The 21796-nt window shown below is 39.0% G+C and overlaps 1 protein-coding gene across 1 annotated transcript in view; it reads left to right on the top strand.

The window, feature by feature from the left end:
• The window catches only part of LOC126236346 (ATP-binding cassette sub-family C member 12-like), a 535156-nt gene that overhangs the window by 419692 nt on the left and 93668 nt on the right, over window positions 1-21796 (top strand). Inside the window, exons 24-25 of the mRNA XM_049945576.1 lie at window positions 4071-4162; window positions 5393-5601. Of these exons, the coding sequence (XP_049801533.1) occupies window positions 4071-4162; window positions 5393-5601 (301 nt within the window). The remainder of the gene's footprint in view (window positions 1-4070; window positions 4163-5392; window positions 5602-21796) is intronic.

Raw genomic sequence — 21796 nt, forward strand, 5'->3', positions numbered from 1 at the left:
GGATTTGTATATAGATCGTAATCTCCTTCTACCCTCTCCCCTGTCTCTGTTCAGATTTTTCTGCATCTCTCTTTTTCCATCTCTTCCTCCTTCCCCTCTCACTGTCCATCACATCTGGCCCCTCTCTCTGTCCATCTTCCCCTTCCCCTCTCTCTCCATCTTTTCCTGCCATCACTCTCTCCCCTCTCTCTGTTCATCAACTCCTCAGCCCTCTCTCTGCCCACCTACTGCTCCCCCTCTCTCTGCCCATCTACACCTCCCATTGATCTCCTCCTCTCACCTGTCTCAGTCCATTTTCTCCTCCCCCTCTCTATGTTTATCTTTTCCTCCCTCTCTCTCTCCATCTCCTCCTGCCCCCCTCTCTCTCTATTTATCTCCTCTCCACTTTCTATGCCCATTTCCTCTGACCCCTTTGTCCATTTCCTCTTCTCCCCCCCCCCCTCCCCCCTCTCTCTCTGACCTTGAGCATTGTTTACTGTTATTGTAAATTCAGATACTGTAGCAGTATTCTAAACATAAGCTGATAAGCCATTATATAGCCTATGCCTGTCTCATTGTTTGTTAGAGTATTGTGTAAAACTTTTAAGTAAATCAGGCAAGAACTTTTTGAGATTTTTGATATTCAAACGTTGTAAGGAATTTTACTGTAGAAAATAATCCAAAGCCATACATCAGTAACTCTAGATGTACTTAATCAGTATCATCTGACAGAAAATCAGTATTAAAGTCCCTAAAAATGATGTATTCCAAAGAAGTCTACATAATTTTATTAAAACTGTTTCTAGCTGTGTATGATGCTTAAGATACTTCCTGTCAATCATGTGTAAACTGTCAGTACTACAAGCATATATGTTTCCCATTATACTATTGTGACATTACATTCAAAAAATTGTTCAGCACAACATTCATTAACATAAAGGACCTCGGACTTGACACCAACTTTTTTTGCATACATAACCACTCTCCTTTCTTCTTATTGGTTCCATCAATATGAATCTGTTTAGTGTCAGTGAGTTTCATGTGACATTCTGTTATGCACAACAAATCTGCTTGTATTATAACATGATTTTCATTTCCAAGATCCTTCCACAAAGAACATAAAGCACAGCTGACATCAGTATGCCCTACACTTGGCTTAAAAATACAAGATACCTGGTAGTCACTTCCCAAAGAGTTCTGAACCATTTCTGACATTCCTCTCGTGTGACTACCACCAAGCAATAAGACCTTCTTGGTCACCACAAACTTTCCTTCCTAGGCTTAGCTTGCACCTTATGCCTTATACTGTCAGACGGATTTGGAATTTGTTGGGTTATCAGAATGTTTTTGTCTTAGTCTCCAAAGCAATTAAGCTATTGGATATGATACAGCTATTGGATACGGCTGGTCTAGACCTAATATTACTATTACACATGGCAACATGCAGAATTGTTAACTTTCATTGTGCCACTGTCAAATCAGCTCAAAGTTTCAAGATAAGCTGCTTTTTTCTTAGTATTGTATAGCAGTAGTGACAGTCATGGCATATCTGGAAATGACTAACATTATTCCTCATGCAGGTTGCATTTCAGCATCACACATAAAAATAATGCTGGAATTCCCCACACTGATAACCACTCTTGATGATTCTGTGCCAATCTGCACACTTGTCTATTGTGACAGCCAAGGTATTTTGTTAAAAAGCTTTGTTCAAGAAAGGTAACACATACCGGAATAATAAAACTAATTTTTCAGATTTTTTAAAATAATAATAATTATTTAGTAACAATTGCATTGTTTAATTTAATGTAGCCTATCTTTTAAGTTTAAATACCAACTTTTATCATCATCATCATAATTTATTGCACACAGACAATTCATTTAAGCCTGCGACTGAAGACAAAAATATGCAAATACATAAACATAAAACAATGAAATGATCAACTCATCTAGTACCTGAATCATAAATAAATAGAATGTAACATCACAAAAACTGATTACATATGTAAATACATAAAACTGCAACCTGTCTCTTTTTTGAATAGTTATTTATTGTTCCATGAACCGGTTTTCAAACCTTTTCAGGTTCATCTTCAGATGGTTTTCTGGAAGTTACATTGCTATTTCTAGCATAGTGACATAACTTCCAGAAAACCATCTGAAGATGAACCTGAAAATGTTCAAAAATCGTTTCATGGATTAATAAATACTATTCAGAAAAGTGACTGATAGCAGCTTTATGTATTGACATTCAATTAAAAGCCACAGGTTCTAAAATATTCGTAATAGGTAAGTGTAATCTGATTATGTGTGTTTATTCACTTACTTCTGTCTTAGAAATTTTCGATACTGGCTGTTGGATCTACCTCTTCCAGGATCACTAAAGTTCTGTTTTTCCACCTCATTTGCAGATGACCTCTCGGATGTCTACTAGTTGGCTGATGTACTAATACTTTGTTAGGAACAGTACCCTCTGCTCGGAGAACATATCCTGCTCACTCTATTCTTCTTCTTGCAGTCACTCTCCAAGTATCAGCTTTCTTAAACTGCCAATACAGATCTTCATTTTGCCTTCTTTCCTGTCTTCCAGTTTCTGTACTGCATACCAGACTATTAATTTTCCATAAAATCTTCTTCTCAAATGCAGGAATGTGCTCTTCCATTGTCTGTGCCATACCCATGTCTCATGACCATACAATATAACTGGGCACACTAGTGATATATACAGCTGTATCTTGCTTTCCTGGGATCCAGTGTGTAACATTTATAGGTGGTTTAAACTATAGTCCACCCAGTTCACATTTATTATTCTTTGTCAAATTTCCTTCTCTGTTTCACTTTTATTTGACAGTATTGACCCATCGTAGTTGAATGTTTCAACTCATTCAAAATTTCCACCATCTATGCTCATGGCATCCATATAATTTTGTCAACAAAATACTACCAAATACTCTGTTTTTTCATTACTGACCAGTAACCCTAGTTTACTTACTTCTAGCAAAAATCAAGACGTATCTGCTGTCACTTCACTCAAAGTTTCACCCACTATCACCAAATCATCTGCAAATGCAAGGATCATCTCACTTCCAGTGATCTCCATCACTCCATTACTATCAACTGCACATCTCACATTTTCTTCAGTGGAGCAAGCAGATACCTTTGGAAGATACTTTGACAGAATACTAAATCATGAAAACCAAGTAGAAACCAAAGAACAGTAGGGAGGCTAGCAGGGAGGAAGGGGGGGGGGGGGGAGGAAGGAGGCAGTGGTAGTAGAACTATAATTAGTTGAGGAGATCCCCACAGAATGGAAAAGGCCAATTTTATATGCAGTTTTAAAAAAGGATGATGTCATGAACATGTATAATTACAGAGAAATCTCACTGCTGGAGACAGGGTATAAATTTTACACCACTCTGATACTAAGCTAACCAAAACCATTGCTCAGACGAATTGTAGGCAAATACCAGTGAGGATTTATCCTGGAATACTCAGCCACTGACCATATCTTCACACTGAGACAAATGAAGTAGAAGTTTTATGAATATGATAAAGACCTACACTTTATATTCATTGACTCCTGGCAGGCATACAACAGCATTAATTGGCCAACACTATGAAGGATAATGCAAGCGTTCAGCATACCACTGAAGTACATTAGTCTGTTTGCACCCTATTACAATGATTCCAGTGCCAGGTTGCAAATCAGTTGTCAGCACCCTTCGTAGTTAAGAATGGGTCGAAACAATGTGATCTTCTGTCACCATTTCTGTTCAGTATTGCGCTAGAGATATGTACTTTACATAATGAAATTTACTTATAAAAGAAAACGGAAATTATTCACAAAAGTGAAGTATATTAAAAATAACTGAAATTTCTAACTCTGTTGTCTACTAAGATAGCTAACATCAGTGTTTGACTTATTGTTCCTTGAATAGCATTTCAGCCTTAGTTTCTATCATTTTGTGGATGTGTAGAATCATCACATCCTGGTATTTTGTCTGATTATCAGTACTTTATTGTATCAATACTCACCCCAATTCCAGTTTAATTTGTTATGTGCCCTATTCTAACATAACTTTTATTTTCAGTTTTGTGAAACAAAATGACCAGAAGGCTGCAAGTGTATACCTAATAAAAGCTACCTCTGGATGCATTTCATTCTGGATAAGTATGCTGAAAGGTACAGAAACTTATTCTTTTCAGTGTAATAAGCTATTTGATGAAAGTAGTGGGTGGATTAATGAATGTTTTTGCATTAGATGCAGAAATGCAGAACAGAGAATACACAGTTACAGAATACTTTCTACTTAGAGAACAAAGTTGCTGGTAGCTTTCACACAGTTTTTTGAACAATATCCTTTATAAACCAAGGATGTAAAGAAAAACATCCAAGTCAACATTTTTTCACAAACCATTTTTTTTAAATATATGAAATAATTAAATATGTAGTGGCCATTACTTACCTTCACAAGGCAAAACATTTAATACTGTTGATACATACATGTATCAGCAGTAAAGCAGTGCAGTTTCAGTTGCCCGACACTGTAGTCATGTGTGTGAGTTGCTTTGTGTGTGTGTGTGTGTGTGTGTGTGTGTGTGTGTGTGTGTGTGTGTGTGTGTGTGTGTGTCTATTGTTGGCAAATGGCTTAACGGCCGAAAGCTGTAATTGTGAGAGTCTTTTTGTTGTGCTTATCTGCGACTCAGCATCTCCGCCATATGGTGAGTAGCAACAGGCATTACATACATTGAGTAAAAATAATAGAGCATTGAGAATGGCTAGTTTCTAGCTGAAATCTAGATCTACACAGTAAAATTTAAAAAGGATGACTGATCGCTGCAATCTATAATTTACAGTTCAAGTTTCATTGAGAGAGTAAGTTTTCCTAGTGCCAAAAATTGAAATAAAGTATAGTTGCACAGAAACATTTATCAGAGTTGGTACTGAATTTGTTGTACTGTTTCTCAATACATTCAGCATCAGTCTTTGTACATCCCTGACGTAGAAGATTAGCATATCAAATTATAACCAGTATGTCACAGTTGTTTACACCTTTTAATATATGCAGAGGTGTTGATTACATTATTATTTCTGCTGGTTCATGGTATTTGACCCATACATAGAGCTGAAGATGAGTTTCAGTTGCTACAATGAGAGAGATTAGAAAGTCATCACAGACTTTACACCTGGTAGAAGAAAGAATCACAGCCACAATTTTCAACCACACGAACAGGAATGTTACAAACAATATGGAAATGTTAACTGTCAAACTCAATAGCAACCCCCCACTAGTGTATGACACCTGTATTCTGGATAACCTTCATAAAAAGTGAATTCAATAAAATAAGTCTTTTTAATCAAGGCTGTACAGTGTTCATTATCTACTGAATGACTAATTTTTATGTTTTCTAGTGCTGCTCATCACGTTAGTGATGTTAATGATTGCTCTGATGAGAAATCATGAAGTGCTCATAATTAGTGCCCACAAACTCACAGCAACTACTGTGGGTTTCATTTTTGTATGTATTAATCTGCTCAGCACCGTCATACAGAATTTAACACAGGACATAGCAGAATATCTCCAGTATTTCAAATATTTTGAAGCTAATTCTAAACTTCAGGTAAGAATTTTAAAATGAATACAGAGGTTCTCAAAATTATCTTCATTTATATTTTCACTTACTGTTAACAATGATACACTTAAAGAGAAACCCACAAAGGGAGCATCAGTTTATAAATATAGATAGATAAAAATGATAAGCAGTTTTCTGCTGCATGTGTTTTCCTTCAAACTAATTATGCATCAGTACATATGATAAATATTTGTCCCTGTTGTCTGTGTTGGTACAAACTTCATTTCCTAAGACACTGAACATATTGTGTAGTTCAATCTGACATACTTCTATTTTCATAAATAAATGTTTATTGTTTAGATTTCCTTCCTGGTGAGTTGAGTTCATTCTGCCTTGAAGTCTATGCTTTTCTCTAGGCTATGATAACTTGAAATTTAAGTAGTATGAACAATTACTATGATGAACATTGTTTGGTATGACAATTTAAGAACAAAAAACATCTCATATACACAGACATATACATAGTTACATGTCTAGTAACAATGAGTTAGGTAGTTGGCCCTGACCTTATAGTAAAAACTGTTGTGGCATTTGACTCAAAGTAATTTAGGGACATTGCGTTAAGCCAAAACAGGATGAACAGATGTGGATTAGAGCCTCCATGCTTCCAAATACAAGGCCAGTGTGTTAAAATGTGTGTAATTCATTTGTCGTATCTTAAGTTAAAAATACCGTTTTGTTTATACACTACCACTCATTAATTTCAATACACCCTGGTATTTCATATTTACAACAAAAACCAAACATTATTTCTCACAAAATATAATTATATTAATTTCCACATACATAATACAATCACAATCATTATATTTTACTTTCATCAGGGTATCCTCCTTTGGATGACTGCCTCACAAACTCAAGGCATGCGGTCAGTTAGCCTTTGTAGGTATTGTGAATCTATATTATTCCACACATCCTTAACAATATTCCAGAGATGTTCCTTGCTGGATATATTAACTTCCCTGATACATCTGTCCACTTCATCCTAGACCATTTCAATGGGATTACAATTGGGGCTTTGAGACATCCATACTATATCATTCAGTACTTTCTGTTTTTCCTTTGATGCAGTGTAGTTCATACAGTATGCTGACAGATGTTTTGGGTCATTATCCTTTTGTAAGGTGAACCCTTTCCCTATTAAGTGCAATCTGCTTTGTATTGCACGATACTGAAGTATGCAGTGGTACTGCTTCTGATCCATACATCCTTCTATTTTCACGATGTTGCCAACTCTATCTCCAGCAAAACATCCCCAAACCATAATAGAACCACCACCATGTTTAACTATAGGTAGAACACACTGCTGGGCTACACTTTCCCCTACAAATCAGCGAACAAATATTCTCCATCTGGTTCCAAAAAATCTCAAACTTCGATTCATCAGTGAATAACACCTTCTTCCACTCTTCCAATGTCCAATTACAATGTTTTCTAGCCCATTCAAGCCCCTTCTGTTTATTTATGGGTCTTAGAAGCAGTTTTCTTGCTGTGACACATCCTTTCAAGCCGGCTTCAGTCAGTCTCCTTTATATTGTTGCAACAGATATTGATTATATACAAATTTGTGGTGCTGTGTTGAATCTATTTCTCTTACTGGTAATTCTCATATATTTATCATCACTTTTAGTTGTTTTATGAGGTTGTCCTGGTCGTGGTATGTCATTTTTGCTATCTGTTGTCTTCTGGCATTGAAGGGTGTATTGCACTCCCCCTATAGACACACTACACTGTTTCACAATTGGCGAATAGATAATTGGCTAAGTGCTAAAATAACAGCAGGTTTCCAGAATGAGATTTTCACTCTGCAGCGGAGTGTGCGCTGATATGAAACTTTCTGGCAGATTAAAACTGTGTGCCCGACCGAGACTCGAACTCGGGACCTTTGCCTTTCGCGGGCAAGTGCTCTACCAACTGAGCTACCGAAGTATGGCTCACGCCCGGTACTCACAGCTTTACTTCTGCCAGTACCTCGTCTCCTACCTTCCAAACTTTACAGAAGCTCTCCTGCGAACCTTGCAGAACTAGCACGAGGTACTGGCAGAAGTAAAGCTGTGAGTACCGGGCGTGAGTCGTGCTTCGGCAGCTCAGTTGGTAGAGCACTTGCCCGTGAAAGGCAAAGGTCCCGAGTTCGAGTCTCGGTCGGGCACACAGTTTTAATCTGCCAGAAAGTTTCATATCAGCCCACACTCCACTGCAGAGTAAAAATCTCATTCTGGAAACATCCCCCAGGCTGTGGCTAAGCCATGTCTCTGCCATATCCTTTCTTTCAGGAGTGCTAGTTCTGCAAGGTTCGCAGGAGAGCTTCTGTAAAGTTTGGAAGGTAGGAGACGAGGTACTGGCAGAAGTAAAGCTGTGAGTACCGGGCGTGAGTCGTGCTTCGGTAGCTCAGTTGGCAGAGCACTTGCCCGCGAAAGGCAAAGGTCCCGAGTTCGAGTCTCGGTCGGGCACACAGTTTTAATCTGCCAGAAAGTTTCAACAGCAGGTTTTTCTATGGATATCTCCACTCATGGAGACATACTAATGATGTGCACACTTCAATGTCATGACGTGCAAGAAACACTTGTTATGTATCGTAGCAATGTTTGCCATTCGCTGTGGACATCACATCACTAAAGGGAACAACATAGGTGCACCAAATATGACATCCTTCAGCAAATAGGTAAAAAAACATATCAGATATGTACATAATGTTTATGTACACAACATTGTTTGTTGGGTACTGTTCTATCTCAATGATCACAAACAATAATCCTGACATGTGTACAACAGTATTAGACCTTATCTATAGAGAACAAGATGTCATTTACTGGGTGTATTGAAATTAATGAGTGGTAGGATACATTTAAGGAAGGAAGGTTTTAATGTAATATGCTAGTGACAGTGTTCATTAATTTCTCCATACACTACACACATGATCAGGCAATATCAGGTTCATGAAAATGATGTTGGGGGATGTTTTAGTTGCATATTGCGCACTGCAGCTTCCCACTTATTTATTGTCCAGCTAATTGAATCTATACAAGATGTAGACTCTTTAAGTTATTAAATACAATTTTAAGAGGAGTTTACATGCATCTCTGTCTGCTGCTGTCTTCTGTCAGCTTCCCAATTAATCCCTGAAAAATTGTGTCAGTATCTCTCCATAATGAGTGAGATGTTGAACTCAGAAAGAGGGTACTGTTGATGGGACATATAACCTATAATCTAACCTAATGCCTAATGTAATTTCCAAGAAAGAGGATAAGTAGTTTGTACTATCCATTGCAGAGTTTTTGTGTAAAGTTTTTCAGAAAAGGTGAGGGGTAGTGGGAGGAGGGGACCGGGGGGGGGGGGGGGGGTGTTGGAGAGGAAGAAGAATAAAAAAGACTAATAGGGCAAAGGTGTGTTGCGAAATTAGACAGGTATGATATTATTATATATCGCTACCTTGAGGAGAACCAGCACATCTCTAAAACCACTAGTTTAGTGAAATCTCCACTTACAGATAGCAACCAAAGTTTCAGTCAACATTACTTTTCTCCATGAAATCACAGCAGCACTGTCTTTTTCTTTCTAAGTAGCACATACTCAGAGGTAACTTTTACATAGTTTATCTTTCATTTTGAGTGATGAATTAACCCTAATGGCTTCAATTGTGACGCTTTTCTACAAATAAAACTTCAATTTTAGTTAAAGGGCTTTGACTTGTGACACATAAAAATATAAATTTCAGCTCTTATATCTGTAAAGGGTATGAAATAAATAATTTAATAAAGAAATAATTATAAGAAAATATTTATTTGTAAAAAATACAACATAACACAGCACAAATTATTTGAATCAAATCAAGAAATTAATCAACTCAGTTTTTTGGTTTGTTTTACATTTTACATAAAATAGTTAGCACAGAAAAATTAACCTACAAGTTATTAAAAAAATCAAAATAAAATTTTGGGACTACATTTTTATGTATTAACTGCAACAGTTCAGCCTTTTTAGCATCTGATACACATTTCTTAGCATTATAGGCTTTTGCCAGATACATCTTCTGCTTGTCAGTTTCTGATGTTTGTTATCGAGTTGTTTTATGATTACTGGTTAATAATACTACTTTAAAATCTTGTTCACTATAAGAGTTCTTATACATCAACTCATTTGGTTTATCTTGGCCGATCCTAAAAATCTTAACTTCAGAAATATTGAATATTTCTTTGTCAGCATTCCTTTTATTGATCTCCATGCCTTAATTTTGAAAGTCATAAAAATCATCATAACAAATCTCGTGCACAGTATATGGCATGCCAGATTTTTTTGCTGACCTTATTAGGCTTACATAATGATGAGGAACATAGATAGGACCAGATTTTCAAGCTTTCCTGATCTGTTTCTCAATATTAGAACGTACACTGTCTTCCCCATTTTGATATGCCCAGAGATTAAATATTTGTGCATTATGGCGTTAATCCACTTGAAAGTCAGTATAGCTTTACAGTACATAGTAATAATGTTTTTATTTTTATTTTGACTGGCACACTTATCTGAATAAAAAATGACTCATTACCCCTTTCTTGATGCAGTTGTTTTAAATAATGTCATACACAGGAAGTAATTTCAACAGAACCTTGATTTGCTTGTCCTTTGTGCCAAACACAGCAATTAACGTAATTTCTGTTAAGCTGAAAAATTGTGAAATTGAAAACGTTCAGTTTGGAAATGTAGTAAAACGTTGAGGTATCACCCACAAGACATGGTAATACAGCTTGTAAGTCATACACTGCTACTGTATTACTAGATTTCTTATCTTTCTCTTTCTCAATTTGTGACAGAGCTTTCTCTTTCAAATGGTTCTCATATTGCACTGCAAATTTTTCTTGTTCTTCATTAGATGCATTTTCAAACTTGGTGCAGAGCTCACACTGATCCTTCTTTGGGGTAAAAAAAAGCCAGATTAAATTCTTTGGTAAAAACTGTGTAATACATGAGGTACTTACCATACTCCAACTTTTCTTCTTTGCACAGATTTTTAATCTCCATAAAGGTCACTTATTGTTTTACAACCTTCAATGTATTCTTTAGAAGTTCTGGCATGGCAGAAGTGACTAGGAATCTTTGGAATTGAGCTGATATGTTTTCTAAGGTTTTATTTTATTTCTGTTGACACAGTCAGTTGTTTACCATGTTTTCCCTGTAAATCAGTGGAAATAAGTCCTCCTTGAACAGAAATTCTCTATTCCTCAACAGCTCTATCCATTTGTCCGCTTATACCTAAAGTAGCAGTAACAAACTGTTTACAAACTCTTGCTTTTTCACTATTATGATCAAAATAAAAAGCAGTGTTAAGACGACGACGACTATCTTCCTTCTGATAGTGGTTCCTTGGCTACGTGGTTGTCATGTTAATAGTGATGTAATCACGTTGCCTCTGTAAGTCTCCCATTTTCCAGTAATACTGAAAAATATTTTGTCTCTCTTCATCAGAGAATTTTTTTGAACATCTAAGGTGACACTTTTCCCCACATGGAGGCATCATTTTCTGAGCTTCTCTCATTACTAGAGTCCTTTCAATTGTTCCATCGTCCTTTTTTTTTTTTTAGATTTACATGGGAATAACACTTTACTTTTCCCTTTTCTTCCCCCTTGTTTAGACTTCGTAATTCTTTGAGCAGATTGTGAATTTGAAGTGGATGATGAGTCACTAGAATAGGCAACAAAGTTAGGGTCAGCATCTGTGTCATCGGAATCAAAATCTTCAAAAAGTCTATTATGTGCAACACTCTTCAAAAACGTGGAGGTACTGTTTTCACCTAGATCACTACAATCGTTTTTAGCAGATGTGTATCTGCTGAGGTTGTTATCATTCTGACCACCAGAATCATTCAAAACGATACTGCCTTGTAAAACCTCAGTATCACCATAGTGTATTGGAACAGCTGCAATAAACAAAATAAGTAAGTACCTTTCATGTGAATTGCATAAAACGTACTTAACATAATACATGATTTGTCATTGCACAAAACTGACCTTGAGAGCTGGTCATAATATGCTGTACATTTTCTTCAGAATTGTTTGGACGTTGAAGCTCCCAAATTGTAGCATTTTGATCATTTCGTTTCACAGCTAACATGACAATTAGTGGACTTCATGAACTAGCTGACATGGTTGCAACTGAAACAGATTCATCACTACATGTACTTCTTTGTTCAATAGTGGCACAAGACAAAATATTAGAGCATGACATTACAGTTTCAAAAAAAGGTTATGAATAATTTTTTAGAGGAGTGGCACATCTCAAAATAAAACAGGAAAGGAAATAGTATGTAAACTCATTCTATAAACAAAACTGTCACAATAATTTCCATGTTAGGTCCTCTGTTGTTCTTGGTGTACATTAACAATTTGCCAAACCATCTGACAGTTGCAGAAACGGTGATGTTTGCTGATGACACTAGCATTTTTATAAAAGGATATACTGAGGATGATCTACAGCAGAGTGTCTCTAGGACAATAAATGAGACAAGAAAATGGTTTAGTGATAATGCTTTGATCATAAATAAGGATAAAATGGTATTGATGAATTTCAGTAATATTAAAAGTAAAGCTAGAAGAAGAGTAAAAGCTGAGTTAGGGAACCATGTTATTGCACAAGCTCCATACACAAAATTCCTCGGTATATGATGGATGAGCACTTGAGATGGGAAAAGCATCTAAAAGTTTTGAGTAAAAAATTAAGTAAATGCTGCTATGTGCTAAGAATGCTTCAGGAATGCTGCAACACTGAATCATTGCAGTGTGCCTATTATTTTTACATGAACAGTTTGCTTAGATATGGTGTGATCTTCTGGGGAAATACAGGTACAGCAAAACAAGCTTTCAAACTTCAAAAAAATGGCTGTTAGGATAATGAAAGGGGTTCCTTGCAGAGTGTCATGCAGGGAAATATTTAAAGAATTTAAAATAATGACTCTCCCTAGCTTATACATCTATGAATGTGTATGCTTTCTGAAAACTCACCAGGAATTTTCAACATTAAATAATCAGGTTCATAACCATGAAACAAGGAACAGTGATGATTTTCACAGACACACCCACAAAGGAGCACTCTACCAAAAAAGTGTAAACTACCAGCCCAAAATACATTTTAGTGCATTGTCTTCTACAATAAAGAAAATTAAAGAATTTCATAAATTCAGGGTAGATCTTAAACAATTTTTACTAACACATAGTTTCTATGGCATTGAAGAACATCTGAATATGGAAAAGTAATATTATTTATATATACTGATATAAAATATTTGTATTTATTCTCCAACTTTTTGAAACAAATTAAAGATAAGAAAATATATTGTAATTGACTACATCCATACAATGTATATTGTTAACAGATGAATAAAGAGATTGATTGATTGATCTCAAAATAAAACATTATTTGTCATATAAATGTACTGTGCCTACTTACTTTCACATGGAGAACACAGGCACTATTCAAAATGTGACTCTTTTCTTCCAACATCCGCATGAGCACTGGCCGAATGCTTCTGCACAACTGACAATGCGACACTCTTTTTCCAATTGTTGGTATAGGTTCTGTTAATGCATCACTGTCATAACTGCTCTCTAGTGGACAGATAATGCCAGTTACGTTTGTGACACTCTTCCACATAAAAGTATTCCACTTTCTTGTTTTGTTGATGACATGAGCGAAAAATCAGCATTTTTCGAGTTGTGCTGATTTTCTTCTAAGGTAGCGATATGTACTTGGGTTACATTTTTTACAAAACTCCTACTTTGTGCTATCAAATTGATACTTCATTGTACAGAATATATTGCTTAATATGTACTTTCAACCTGACTTTTTAATTAAGTTGGTTTTAGTTAATTCTTTAATCTCCTCAGGTAGTTTATTCTACAGTTTCATCCCATGGTAGAAAACTTATTTTCAGTTTATGTTTATTCTTTCAGTCCAGATCTTGTTCCTTGGTATTGGAAAGGATCGTATGTGCAATAATTATCTTTTTTGATGTGCATAACAGAGATAAATGTGCTCATATGGTGTAGTTAACATCCCTTTTGTTTTCAACAGATACTTAGAAGGAGGCTGATTACTACTTTTGATCATTGTTCTTAAGACCCTTTCCTGTAGTTTAAAAAATGTTTTGACATTTTCTAAGAATTTTATTTGATTAATTAATTTATTTATTTGTTCAGCTTATTGTTTACTGAATTATAGCATACAAGAATATACATTAAACTGATACTGGATAAGACAATATGAAACAGCAAAATTATATATAAGTCCAGAATGAAATAACAACATACACTACTGGCCATTAAAATTGCTACATCAAGAAAGAAATGCAGATGATAAACGGGTATTCATTGAACAAATATATTATACTAGAACTGACATGTGATTACATTTTCACGCAGTTTTGGTGCATAGATCCTGAGAAATCAGTACCCAGAGCAACCACCTCTGGCCGTACTAACGGCCCTGATACCCCTGGACATTGAGTCAAACAGAGCTTGGATGGCATGTACAGGTACAGCTGGCCATGCAGTTTCAACACAATACCACAGTTCATCAAGAGTAGTGACTGGCATATTGTGACGAGCCAGTTGCTCGGCCACCGTTGACCAGACGTTTTCAATTGGTGAGAAATCTGGAGAATGTGCTGGCCAGGTCAGCAGTCGAACATTTTCTGTATCCAGAAAGGCCCGCACAGGACGTCCAACATGCGGTCATGCATTATTCTGCTGAAATGTAGGGTTTCGCAGGGATCGAATGAGGGGTAGAGCCACAGGTGGTAACACATCTGAAATGTAATGTCCACTGTTCAAAGTTCCGTCAATGCGAACAACAGGTGACCGAGATGTATAACCAATGGCTCCACATACCATCATGCAGGGTGCTATGCCAGAATGGCTTCCAATGTGCGTTCACCGCGATGTCGCCAAACATGGATGCGACCATCATAGTGCTGTAAACAGAACCTGGATTCATCCGAAAAAATGACATTTTGCCATTCATGCACCAAGGTTCGTCGTTGAGTACACTATCGCAGGTGCTCCTGTCTGTGATGCAGCTTCAAGGGTAACTGCAGCCATGGTCTCCTAGCTGATAGTCCATGCTGCTGCAAACGTCGTCGAACTGTTCATGCAGATGGTTGTTGTCTTGCAAACGTCCCCATCCGTTGACTCAGGGATTGAGATGTGGCTGCACGATCCATTACAGCCATGCGGATAAGATGCCTGTCATACCAACTGCTAGTGATATGAGACTGTTGGGATCCAGCATGGCGTTCCATATTACCCTCCTGAACCCACCGATTCCAAATTCTGCTAACAGTCACTGGATCTTGAGCAATGCGAGCAGCAATGTCCCAATATGATAAACCACAATACGATAGGCTACAAGTCGGAAACATGATGGTAAACATTTCTCCTCCTTACACAAGGCATCACAACAACGTTTCACCAGGCAACGCCGGTCAACTGCTGTTTGTGTTTGAGAAATCGGTTGGAAACTTTCTTCATGTCAGCACATTGTAGATGTCACCACTGGCGCCAACCTTGTGTGAATGCCCTGTAAAGCTAATCATTTGCATATCACAGCATCTTCTTCCTGTCGGTTAAATTTCATGTCTGTAGCACATCATCTTCGTGGTGTAGCAAATTTAATGGCCAGTAGTGTAGAAAGTATAGATTGCAACACACCAGATAGAGGAGCTGTAGAATCACAGACAGGCACAATGAAAACAAAAACCATCCAAACAGGCCTTGAAGGCCCAATGGTACCGACCAGATGTCATGTCATCCTCTGCCCTTGGGTGCTTAGGCATCAGCTATGGTGGATACAGAGTGGCATGTGGTCAGCACACTGCTCTTCTAGACAGTGTCAGTTTTCATAGCTGGTGCCACTACTTCTCAATTAAGTAGCTCCTCAATTAGCTTCATAAGTGCTGTGCTGAGTGCACCCTGCTTGCCAACAGCTCTCAGCAGACCTGAATGGCAACCCATCCAAGTGCTAGCCAAGCCCGACAGCGTTCGACTTCATTAATTTGATGGGAACTGGTGTTACCACTTTGGCAAGGACATTGGCAGGCATGATGAGAAAAAGAGTGCTAAAATATTAAGATTTTGCACAAAGTCTTTCTTCCAGAATAGAAAAAAACACACCCACTCACACAAGAAGAACTCACACACATATGCCCACTTTCTCTGGATCTGGATTCCCACTGCAACTGCATCTGACATGAGCAGCAATCTGCAGGGATGGGAGGTGGGGATAAGGAGGGGATATGAGGTGGACAGGGGCAGGAATAGCAGGATACAGGTGGAGGAATATGCTGTACTGCCAGTGGGAGATAGGGGGAAGGGGGGGGGGGTGAGAGAGAGAGAGAATGGGAAAAGACTGGTAGGTTCATTGGTGGGATAGAAAGCATGTGTAGCACTGAAATGGGAGTGGGGAAGGGGATAGATAGGTGGAGAACAGGGACTATTGAATGTAGAGGCCAGTGGATTTACAGGAATGAATGAAATGTAGGGAAAGTGGAGAACAGGGACTATTGAATGTAGAGGCCAGTGGATTTACAGGAATGAATGATATGTTGTAGGGAAAGTTCCCACCAGTGCAGTTTGGAAAATCTGGTGTTGTTAGATAGAAACCAGATGATGTAGGCTATGTGGCAGTCATTAAAGTGAAGCACATCATATTGATCAGCATCTTCAGTGACTGTTTGGTCCAGCAGTCTCTTGGTCACATTTTGGTGGTGACCATTAAAGAGAACAGACAGCTTGTTAGTTTCAGTGCCCACTTAGAAAGAAGCACAGTGGTTAGACATTAGTTTGTAGATCACATGGTTACTTCCACAGGTTGCCCTGCATTTGATGGGGCAGGAGATGCCTGGGATGGGACAGGAGCAGGTGGTAATGGGAGGATGTATGAAATAGCTCTTGCATTTATGTCAATAGCAGGAATATGAGCCAAGAGGCAAGGGGTTGGAAGCAGGGTTGCAGTAGGGATGGAATAGGAAAGTGTGTAGGTTTGATGGATTTCAGAATACAACTGTTGGAAGGGTTGGGGGAATATTCTTCATTTCAGGGCATGATGAGAAGTAGTTGACATCCTGGCAGAGAATGTGATTCAGTTGCTCTAGTCCTGAGTCATGAGAGGAGTGCTCATTTGTGGGCAGTTAGTGGTTGTGTGGGAGGTGGTATGTGACTAGAGAGACAAGACATGGAAGATTTGTCTCTAGATAAGGTTGGGAGGATAATACTGATGTGAGAAGGCCACAGTGAGGCTCCTGGCATATTTGGAGAGGCACTGCTCTTTGTTACAAATGTGACAACAATGAATGGCTAGATTGTATGGAAGGGCTATTTCATTGCCTCAGTTCAGTAATCACAAAGATAATGAAATATAGAAGTTTTTTGACATTGCTGTCAGCGTCAACTGATGTGTATAAATGTACAATTAAGCAGGAGAACAGAATTTTAGATAGGCTATTCCCAAGTTGGCCAATGGCCTTGCCACAGTGGTAACACCGGTTCCCAAAACATCACCAAGGTTAAGTGCTGTTGGGCTGGGTTAGCACTTGGATGGGTGACCATCCAGTGAGCTGAGTGCTGTTGGCAAGCGGGATGCACTCAGCCCTAGTGAGGCAAACTGAGGAGCTACTTGATCAAGAAGTAGCAGCTCCGGTCCCATAAACTGACATACAGCCGGGAGAGTGGTGTGCTGACTGCATGCCCCTCCATACCTGCATCCAGTGACACCTGTGGGCTGAGAATGACATGGTGGCTGCTTGGTACTTTTCGGCCTTCAATGGCCTATTCGGGTGGATGTTCCCACCCCCCACCCCCCTCCCTCCAAGTTCACTGCAGCAGTCATTAAAAGAAAATAAATATACTCATCTTGATTTTTCATAGATACAAATGGCACAGCTTGTAGTCCAGCAAAATTCGGTGTAGGACTCCTACAGAACTTTGGTGTTATCAGGTTTATGGAAAAATCATTAACTTGTTAACAATGGATTATTGTAGTGTATTCAAGAACTCAGCTCACTCAGTAATACGATCTTCTTCATTCACATAATAAATGGCACTGGTTAATAATGACCACTTTCAAATTAAACACTGCTTTTAAGATTTCTTCTCCTACTGATGCATTAGAAATGTCAACATTCTTGATAAAGTCTTATTTTGCCATTGTCAACTCACAAAACAAAATCCACATGATCTAACATGAAAGCAAGTCGCAGACTTGGCTTCATACCACCTTTCTTTTCCAAACACTTCCCAGAGCTATCTAGACACAGTTATATTACAGTAAGCAAAGACAGCATGCCTTGTCAGTGCAAAGAGTTTGTAATGTAATGAAGTTTCATGATTTTGGTAATGTGAAATATGTAATTATCTGCTGCTTACTATGAAAGAAACAAATCCAATTTCACAGGATAATTAATATACTGTAACATAAAAATGAAAGAAATGGATTTCCAAAATTAAATAGGTAAAATGTAAAAAGTTAAATGAATTTTCAAATAATAGTCACTAAACAACATAATAACATTGAAAACTCCAAAACTGTAACATAAGATATGCAATTTTCAAAGATACACCGTCAGAATAGGAATGGTATCAAATGGTTCATTAAACAGAGATGTATCATCATCTACTATTGATGTATGTCCCTATGGAACATAAGTATTTATTATAACACTATCAGAGAAACTTGGCTTTGCCCAGGTATTTATTTATAGCTGAGCATCCATGCCTGTATCCCATAACATCTGCTCAGACGTTTAATGTTTATGATATCATACTTCCTGCATTAAGTATCATACAATGATATAATTTTGTAGGTACATTCAATATCATATGTGGATGCTGTCTGCAAAACGTATCAAGGGCCGTTCAGAAAGTAACCTCTGGTTGATTTAAAAAAATACACCAAGTTAAATAAAAATATTTTAATATATACATCTTACAACTACATCTTTGCACTATTTTTCTACATAGTCTCCATAGCGATTGAGGCACTTATCGTATCTCTTCACAAGCTTTGAAATTCCTTCTGCATAAAAATCACCCGCTTGTGCCTGGAGCCAGCCTGTGACCGCATCTTTGAGCTCTTCGTCGTCATCAAACCGCTGTGACCCGAGCCATTTCTTCAAATGCATGAAGAGGTGATAATCACTTGGCGCCAGGTCTGGGCTGTAAGGTGGATGGTTGATAACGTCCCACTTGAAGGACTCAAGAAGGGCCGTTGTTCTGCGAGCAGAGTGAGGACGGGCGTTATCGTGCAAAAAAACGATACCGGAAGTCAGCATACCACGGCGTTTGTTCTGTATAGCCCGCCGTAACTTTTTTATTGTTTCACAGTACACGTCTTGATTAATGGTCGTACCACATTCCATGAATTCAACCAACAACACCCCTTTGGCATCCCAAAACACCGTTGCCATCAGTTTTCTGGCAGAAAAATCTTGCGAGGCTTTTCTTGGTTTGGTAGGCGAATTTGAATGTGCCCACATCTTTGATTGTTCTTTTGTCTCAGGGTTCACGTACTTAATCCAGGTTTCGTCACCGGTCACGATTCTGTTTAACAATGGTTCTCCTTCGTCCTCATAACGTGACAGAAAGTCTAATGCAGAGGCCATTCTTTGAGTTTTGTGGTGGTCGGTAAGAATTTTGGGCACCCATCATGCACAGAACTTACAGTAACCCAATCTTGCTGTCACTATCTCGTACAAGAGAGTCTTAGAAATCTGTGGAAAACCAGTAGACAACTCCGACATTGAGAAACATCGATTTTCACGAACTTTTGCATCAACTGTCTGAACGAGTTCGTCAGTCACCAATGATGGTCTATCACTCCTCTCTTCATCATGAACGTTTTCTCGTCCACTTTTAAATAAACGTACCCATTCACGGACAACTCCTTCACTCATAACTCTTGGTCCGTACACGGCACAAAGCTCACGATGAATAGCTGCTGCAGAATATCCTTTGACTGTAAAAAACCTTACGACAGCACGCACTTCACATTTGGCGGGGTTTTCTATTGCAGCACACATTTCAAACTGCCACAAAAACTAAACTAGCGCAGGTACGACGTTCACTCGACCACGGCTTGATGCCGACTGACCTGTTGAGTGCGTGAACGCACAGATGGTGTCGCTACTCCCCCCACAACCCGCACTGTGACCAATCGGAGGTTACTTTCTGAACTGCCCTCGTATGAATAGAGTTAGTAGAAAGAGATAATAAAGCTAAACATCATGCATTATGTGACTGTTTTCCACGCATCTCATTGTTTACGACATCATACCTCCTGAACTACGTGTCATACAGTGATATAATTTTGCAGTTATATTCAGTGGTATATACATATAGGGAAACATTCCACGTGGGAAAAATATATCTAAAAACAAAGATGATGTAACTTACCAGTCGAAAGCGCTGGCATGTTGATAGACACACAAACAAACACAAACACACACACAAAATTTAAGCTTTCGCAACCAACGGTTGCTTCATCAGGAAAGAGGGAAGGAGAGGGAAAGATGAAAGGATGTGGGTTTTAAGGGAGAGGGCAAGGAGTCATTCCAATCCCGGGAGCCGAAAGACTTACCTTAGGGGGAAAAAAGGACAGGTATACACTCGCGCGCACACACACACACACACACACACACACACACATGTGACTTACCAAATGAAAGTGCTGGCAGGTCGATAGACACACAAACAAACACAAACACACACACAAAATTCAAGCTTTCGCAACAAACTGTTGCCTCATCAGGAAAGAGGGAAGGAGAGGGAAAGACGAAAGGATGTGGGTTTTAAGGGAGAGGGTAAGGAGTCATTCAGATCCCGGGAGCGGAAAGACTTACCTTAGGGGGAAAAAAGGACAGGTATACACTCGCACACACACACATATCCATCCACACATATACAGACACAAGCAGACATATTTAAAGACAAAGAATTCGGGCAGAGATGTCAGTCGAGGTGGAAGTGAAGAGGCAAAGATGATGTTGAATGACAGGTGAGGTATGAGTGGCGGCAACTTGAAATTAGCGGAGATTGAGGCCTGGTGGGTAACGGGAAGAGAGGATATATTGAAGAGCAAGTTCCCATCTCCGGAGTTCGGATAGGTTGGTGTTGGTGGGAAGTATCCAGATAACCCGGACGGTGTAACACTGTGCCAAGATGTGCTGGCCGTGCACCAAGGCATGTTTAGCCACAGGGTGATCCTCATTACCAACAAACACTGTCTGCCTGTGTCCATTCATGCGAATGGACAGTTTGTTGCTGGTCATTCCCACATAGAATGCATCACAGTGTAGGCAGGTCAGTTGGTAAATCACGTGGGTGCTTTCACATGTGGCTCTGCCTTTGATCGTGTACACCTTCCGGGTTACAGGACTGGAGTAGGTGGTGGTGGGAGGGTGCATGGGACAGGTTTTACACCGGGGGCGGTTACAAGGATAGGAGCCAGAGGGTAGGGAAGGTGGTTTGGGGATTTCATAGGGATGAACTAACAGGTTACGAAGGTTAGGTGGACGGCGGAAAGACACTCTTGGTGGAGTGGGGAGGATTTCATGAAGGATGGATCTCATTTCAGGGCAGGATTTGAGGAAGTCGTATCCCTGCTGGAGAGCCACATTCAGAGTCTGGTCCAGTCCTGGAAAGTATCCTGTCACAAGTGGGGCACTTTTGTGGTTCTTCTGTGGGGGGTTCTGGGTTTGAGGGGATGAGGAAGTGGCTCTGGTTATTTGCTTCTGTACCAGGTTGGGAGGGTAGTTGCGAGATGTGAAAGCTGTTGTCAGGTTGTTGGTGTAATGGTTCAGGGATTCCAGACTGGAGCAGATTCGTTTGCCACGAAGACCTAGGCTGTAGGGAAGGGACCGTTTGATGTGGAATGGGTGACAGCTGTCATAATGGAGGTACTGTTGCTTGTTGGTGGGTTTGATGTGGACGGACGTGTGAAGCTGGCCGTTGGACAGGTGGAGGTCAACGTCAAGGAAAGTGGCATGGGATTTGGAGCAGGACCAGGTGAATCTGATGGAACCAAAGGAGTTGAGGTTGGAGAGGAAATTCTGGAGTTCTTCTTCACTGTGAGTCCAGATCATGAAGATGTCATCAATAAATCTGTACCAAACTTTGTTTGTGTTTGTTTGTGTGTCTGTCGACC

The sequence above is a fragment of the Schistocerca nitens genome, chromosome 2 (assembly GCF_023898315.1).
Source record: "Schistocerca nitens isolate TAMUIC-IGC-003100 chromosome 2, iqSchNite1.1, whole genome shotgun sequence".
In the NCBI taxonomy this organism is placed as follows: Eukaryota; Metazoa; Arthropoda; class Insecta; order Orthoptera; family Acrididae; genus Schistocerca; species Schistocerca nitens.